The 6,749-nt window shown below is 42.6% G+C and overlaps 2 protein-coding genes across 2 annotated transcripts; both read right to left on the bottom strand.

The window, feature by feature from the left end:
• Positions 1 to 3,161: 3,161 nt before the first annotated feature.
• Positions 3,162 to 3,830, bottom strand: MELLADRAFT_70015 (uncharacterized protein; the record flags this gene model as incomplete). The annotated part of the gene is made up of 2 exons (XM_007419252.1): positions 3,162 to 3,289; positions 3,374 to 3,830. The coding sequence occupies 2 exons, from the start codon at positions 3,828 to 3,830 to the stop codon at positions 3,162 to 3,164; spliced, it is 585 nt and encodes a 194-aa protein (XP_007419314.1).
• Positions 3,831 to 4,446: 616 nt separating this feature from the next.
• Positions 4,447 to 6,159, bottom strand: MELLADRAFT_85581 (uncharacterized protein; the record flags this gene model as incomplete). Its single annotated transcript, XM_007419251.1, has 5 exons — positions 4,447 to 5,253; positions 5,348 to 5,410; positions 5,501 to 5,513; positions 5,685 to 5,746; positions 6,157 to 6,159. The coding sequence occupies 5 exons, from the start codon at positions 6,157 to 6,159 to the stop codon at positions 4,447 to 4,449; spliced, it is 948 nt and encodes a 315-aa protein (XP_007419313.1).
• Between the last annotated feature and the right edge of the window lie 590 nt (positions 6,160 to 6,749).

Genomic DNA, 6,749 nt, shown 5'->3' with positions numbered 1-6,749 from the left:
TGAGTTAAGCCTGTGAACTTTTTTGTTTGACGTGATGACCTTTATTTGAATTTAAATCTGATTCTGATTCTGAGCTAGTTGCACTTTCGTGACAATCACCAGAATACTAGCAGCAAGGCAACAGGTAAAGAAGTCCTTGATTTTCATTTCTAAAATTCATGTGATGAGTTTCACTGTGTTAGAATGTAAATATCTGATTGATTCCAGCATGAATACGTAGTTTTTTGGATGGTTGAATTCAGGAAACGAAAGAAAGAGGTCCAGGGGGTTTTAGTAAAATAATTACGTGATCATGTTACTGCGTACAAATAGACATGATATTCTTCAAGGACTTCCAAATAAGCATAAGTGTTCAGAGGTAATAACATGAAATCAGATCTAATTATAATAATCATCGCTCCATTGACACAAGCGCTACAGTCGGACAGTTTAAGCTCTTGTGAAGCTCTTGGGGCTTATACATAATCCATGCACAATGAGCAATTACCTCATTCAATCTGATAATATAATCTTCAGTTGGCCCCCAAGCACAAAGATGCGCCTGGACATCTGGCGCTCTAGCCTGTAACATAGGGTTGTATGTATCTGGCGGAAGAGATGGGAAGCATTGAACTTGAATCCATGTGTCCCAAAGGTTCTGAGATAATTTAGGCGATCGCCGATGAACACAAATAGAATAAATCCTACCGAACATGCGCTTTTTGGTTTTTCCAGCTTTGAATGTAATGAAGCTATTGTTCGCGTTTGCAGTGAAGGTAGAAAAAGAAACATCCATGTGTTTAATCTGCTTATGAAAAAAAGCACGCGGAGTAATTGGAGCACATCCCACCAAATCATCATCTTCCTTTTGACACCACTCATCTGGAAGGAGCCACGTACAGCCATCCGCTCCTTCGCTGTTCAGATACCTGCGTATAAGATTGAGCATATTGGTGTTGATTGGCTCAAGCTTTGAGTTTGACAGCTTTTTCGGAGCACATGTGGAGGGATTGTAAAGCGATTGAAGACGTGTAGCGTATGGCTTCAGAGGTTCAGGGAGTTTCTCATCCCCAAGAAGTGCCGACAGGTTTCCAGCACGGCAAAACCCTTTGACAAAAGTGATTTCGAGTTCACCTAATATCACGAGTAATCCAATATTAAAGAAAACATTTAAGCAAATTCTATGCGAATCCAATTCAAACAGTGGAAAGACCTACCTATGTGATTGTTGTGGCATCCTTTGAGGATGGTCCCCATCAAACGTTCAAAAGGAAAGGCCCACCATGCACGTACCGGTCCAAATCTTTCAAGACAATCGGCTAGGTGTACGGCCATGTGATGATTTGGTGCGAGACTACAATGCTCAAATAGTTGCGCGGAACTTCGTAGATATTCCCCAATATGATATCGATACTTTTCGATCCGATCAGCATTCATAGTACGCTTCAAAGCCAGGTTTACAAGAGAGACAAGATGGCAGAAATTCTTGAGAAGGCTGGTTTTGGAATGATCTCGACCGCTCCATAGAGGAATCAGTGTCAAGGGCAGCTGGATTGTAAAGAGATTACGCCATTCGTCGGCTTTAAGCTTTCCGAATGATGCCTTCCCAATCACAGGTATGGCTCTTTTGATCCAAGTAGGTATGTGTATCCTGGGAAGTAGGGAATTGATCGACTGTAACATCCGGTGATCAAAAACAACATCATCCGAGGGCGAGATCCATTTGGAATTCCAACCTGGGTCATCCAGTGGGTTATATTCTTCATCGTCAGACGACTTATCTTGGGGAGAGTGTATGTCGTGTATAGTTGCGCCTTCCTCTTCTGGGACTCTTTCAGAAGTTTCTGCTGTCCGTTCGTGGTCTTGAAACTCGGTGTGCTCGGTAAATAGATCAAAAAGTTCCTGTTTACTGATTGGCGGTAATACATCTTCATCATTTTTGACGTCTTTCATAGACCAGAACCGCCGAAGTTGCCACGATAGTAAACCCAAGAGCAGGTTATGCATTGAGTCGACGATATGATATTCCACGATGTTCCAATAGGGAAGATCATTCAATACCGAGTATCTAACACCGTGTGTCTTGAAAATTGTCTTACGCTCTTTCACGGTCTTTGCATCGCGGGCTTGGTATGCCCATTTCTTGTGTTGATCCCATGAACGGATTGGCCACAAAGACTGATCGAAATTATGGATGTCACATTTCATGAGCAAACAAAATGAGCAGAAATAGTTGGCGGTGGCGCTTGGAAACCCAAGAGACCGTCTTAAGGCTGGGATATCAGCAATGAATGGTAGCAATGCACCACGGATGAGTCGTCCACTTTTATGCTGATGAGTTCGAGACAGAATCCAGCCTGGCTCCCATAGCTGTTGAAGCTGGGTCACAATTGGTTGAAGAATCCAATTCATTTGTTCTAATGATGGCTCCCGTGGCCCAGGAGCAATACCGACGAGGAATACATTCTCAGGTTTATGACGAACTTCGATTGGAAGACTGAGGCAGATAAGGACAATGAACATTATAGAGTCATGATGCCCGCTTTGCTTATTACCAAATGGGTTAATCCCGTCAACAAACATCCCAAACACCAGATTCCCACTTGTAGCTGTGAACTGTTTACCGTCTGGACCACGAAATTCTTTCCAGGTTCTAGATTGGTGGATATCGTGTACGTCGCTTTTTGGATTGAATGGTTTCCTTGACTCGATCAAGGATTCATCGAGCTGTGACTCAAAGAGAGGTCGAGAAAACAACCGGCCAAGCCAGTCCAATAGATTTTGAAATGCATATCGGCGAACTGGTATCTCTTTACCTCGCACAAAACGTAGTAAGGGATGTCCACAGGTTTCCTCTGTGAAATCGAGTGTTTCTGCGCTCCCAACTGGAGCCGTGATTGATGAGATCTCAGTGTCTGCATCACCTGAATCAGGCGGTCCTCCTGGAATACTAGCAATACGATGATTGCACAAAACGGGTGTTCTTGAAATGGGATATAATGCAAAGCACGATCGACAACAATTCATATATACTAAGTTCGGATCGATTTGCAACCATCCAATAGCTGTGGTGATTGTGCGAGGAAATCTTTTTAGAGTTGAACTTTCTGCGATGTCAAGCTGATGTATAGAATTGTCCATTACTAGTCCGTGGGTCACCGAGAGTTCAATTGTGATGCGCATCATATCTTAAGAGCCAGGCAGAGGTTGACATTGAAGGAATGATCAAAAATGGTCATGATGGCGGCTGTGAGAGCCACATGAAGGCAAACAGGGTTGAACTTGGCCAGGGTAAACGAATGGAAGCGGCCTACAAAGATCAATTAACATGTGATCAGGACTTCTGGTTGGTCGCTTCTCACAAAACTAAAGATCATGAAGAAAGACAACTTACTACAATCGTATTCTTGTGCTCCTTTCTCTCTTGCTACAGCTATTGCAGTGCAATGAGAAGCATCTACAATATCAGATTTCTCCTGATCCGTGACAGTCCGGTCTCGATCTTCAGTTGTGGAAAGGACTTGATGTTCTCTAGTATTAATGAAGTTGTTTCTGGACCTTATTTCGTGCTGTGGACCTAACAGCAAACGGTCAAGAGGGGCTATCAAAGAATCGAGTTGAGACTCTGTAGTAGGTGTTTGACTCGAGGTTGTTGCATGGTGAGAAGCCAAAGACTGATGGATATGATTGCGTTGATCAGCACGCTCGTGAGCCTCCTTGGTAGACGGAAGAACCTCCACGCCATGCTGTGAGACCCCACTTGCATCTAAATAAAGACCCTTATAACACCCAGAGCTTTGACATTGACAGACAACCCGCTTGGGTTCAGCTTTAAACTTCGAGGATGACATTTAAAAAGTGGTATGAATTATCTGATTGCGTTGGTGCGAGTAAAAGTTGATGAGGCAAGCGAGACGGTCCAAGTCCTTGCTCAAGAGCAGTCAAAGAAAAGTTTTGGTGAGGTGTGATGATGATATGGCAGCAAATTACGCGAGACTCAAGATGACTCGGGATAGGCAATTCTTTTACGGGGATGGACTAATCAGCTGGACAAGGTACATATATTATTTCATCCTTACATGAGACAGAATCACTATTGAGCGGATATACAAAATTCAAATGGTCATGATTGGAACAAGTCCGTGGCTTTTAGATGAAACAGCTTTATATATTGTAGATTGATACAACATCACGAGACTCTTGGCTTATCCATCACGAGCGTATAGGAAAATTCAAGAAGATAATGTGTGCGGTGGAAGGCATGCCAAAAACAGACCGGTATGCTTCCTTTGTTGAGGGGTCTTATGGCTTGAAAATAGTACAGTAGATTGGAAACTATTGATACCACCTACGTACAACAACAAATCAGAGGTCAGTTTCAAACAGTCTCATTCCCGAACTTGCACAGAAGGACACAAAAAGGACTAAACCAACCTTATCTGTCCGTAAGGAGTTGATGAAAGGTCGCTAAATCGTGATGATAGAGTAATGGAAACCTTCCACTGCTTTACGAGACACAGTCTCGGGTTCTTCTCTGACAAATTGTTGATAGAGACTAACCATCACCGGGTGTACCATAGCTACCGAGTGAACAAACACTTGGGGAGCGTACAATTGCAGTGCGAAACGGAGATCTTCAACAGTCTCTCGCTGAAGCCGGTCACCAGCTAGGACTCGGGGTTTGGAAGTCCATCGGGAATCTTTTGGTATACAAATATCACTGTCAACGTAGGCCTTGTAAAGCCAGAGCAACCCTTCACGACGAGCAATTTTTGGTATTTCAACTTCCGGTTCTTTTTTTTGAATAGCGTCTCTGAGCATTTGACAAGTTGTTTTGCTGCTGAGTGGATCGAAGTCTGGATCTGATTTGGTTGTTTCTTCGGTTTCCATTTCATCACCAGCAGGATGTCGGGAGGAGATATAATAAGGTTGAATCAATGGTTTGACGTCCTTGTCGAATGCGGCGATCAGGACTTGTTTCAAATGAGTCGGACGGGACTTTGTTGCAGGATCGAAATGAAACACGATACGGTAGATTTGAGGCTTTGTAATTTTTTTAGTCATCTTGGCGTCCCATTTGGATTGTAAGAAAGGACGTAGATCATCTGCTATAGTTTGTAACTTGATGTAATTTGTATCTAAGAAGCTGCTGGGTGCATGAGGGGCTGGAATTGGTGGGTGCTGTGTCTTGTCGGTACTCGACGTGATCGGCAACGCAGCAGGAGTTACCTTGTTCGTCGGGGATGATGGATTCGAGGGTCCTTGCTTGGAATTCTTACGTTTTGTCATAGCTCACTGACATAACACCTAGGAGGCAGTCAGAGTCTGTCAGTGTTGAATCGCACTGATGCCTTTCAAGAAATCTCACCTGACTCGATCGCACAGCAGAGGATCCAATGTTACGACGAAAGACTTCTTCTGACCTGGGGTACTAGTTCGAATCTTGAAGAAAATCAACACAAATAAGGAGATGCAGGATGATATTATAATCAATAGCCTTGAGACAGGGATGGATGCAAACCTGGAGATCACGGCTCCCAGTGAAAAAGGATGGGATAGTGATATTGATGTATTGGTAGTGAGATGTAAGTGTGATGAGAAAGCCGAATAGGAGTCAAGCAGAGAAAAGTTAAACGAAGAAAGCCGACGTCATGAAATTCAGGTCAGTCATCGTACAAAAAAGACGCAGAAATGTCTGGACTCACCAGATTTGAATGGATGCTACCAGGTAAAGCGATTGATCAAACCGTATGAATTGCTTCACACCCTATATATTGTAGTACTTCAAGGAATAGAAGAGAACGCAGTGATCAGCGTAGGGCAAAAGAAAAAAGATAAGTAAAACTTTGAAGCGGGACAAAGATGGTGGTAATTATATATTACATGCAAGAACGGAGAAGAATTTATAACAAACTACAAACACAAACAAACTCCACACCGTGATCACTGAAATGATCTTGAGACCGACTCAGGAGAGCGTCACAGCCGATAGAATTATGAGGTGATCAAGTGAAGCTTGTGATTGGCGCGAGGTTTTATATGGTACGTCAAAGAACACCTCATGAATGGGAACACTACTTGGCCACCCATTTCCATCTAGCCCGTTGCACTAGAACTTGAACATACATTGTTCTTGTGGTATGAAGACATGTCTAACAAAGACGTACCAGGACGTACCATGGGGACAAATACAACTCGACTCAATTGCGATAGAAATCGGAATTTGTACGAGGGAGCTGATGGGGATACAGCTAATTAGTTGTATGCTTTTAGGTAACCATTTGAGATATATTTCAAAGGTTTGATGAAAATCCGATCAATCTAAGAGCATTTCCTTTTGTTTAGTGTATCCGGATACGTTGGATGTTCCTCCTTTGGAGGTTGTAGGATGATCATGGTGGGTAGAACAGTGAGGTCATGCACTACAACCTAGTTGCTTTAGAATAATTCTAACTAACAACTCAACTTGTGCTTTTGTCAAAGCAAGTAAATTTTTGTATTAAATTTATACAGTAATGTGATCTTTTAAAATACACCAATTGACAGTTGTAACTCAAAGATAGCAAGGGTATATCTTGAGGAATGAAGCAAGGAGAAGGATTCGATGACTTATGAAACTAAAAATGAAAAAGGATTAAAATTTTCTGTGATCCTGTGTTTTGACACATGTAGAATTTTATTTTCCGCGCGGAAAATATTATTTTTTTGGTAGTGTTTACTAATCTCTTTACTCCGTAGCTGCTGTTGAACCCATCTTGGCAAAGCGATGG

This window comes from Melampsora larici-populina (assembly GCF_000204055.1).
Source record: "Melampsora larici-populina 98AG31 unplaced genomic scaffold MELLAscaffold_150, whole genome shotgun sequence".
Taxonomy (NCBI): Eukaryota; Fungi; Basidiomycota; class Pucciniomycetes; order Pucciniales; family Melampsoraceae; genus Melampsora; species Melampsora laricis-populina.
Note: the sequence above shows the minus strand (reverse complement) of the source record. Positions and strands in the feature narration are given on the sequence as shown.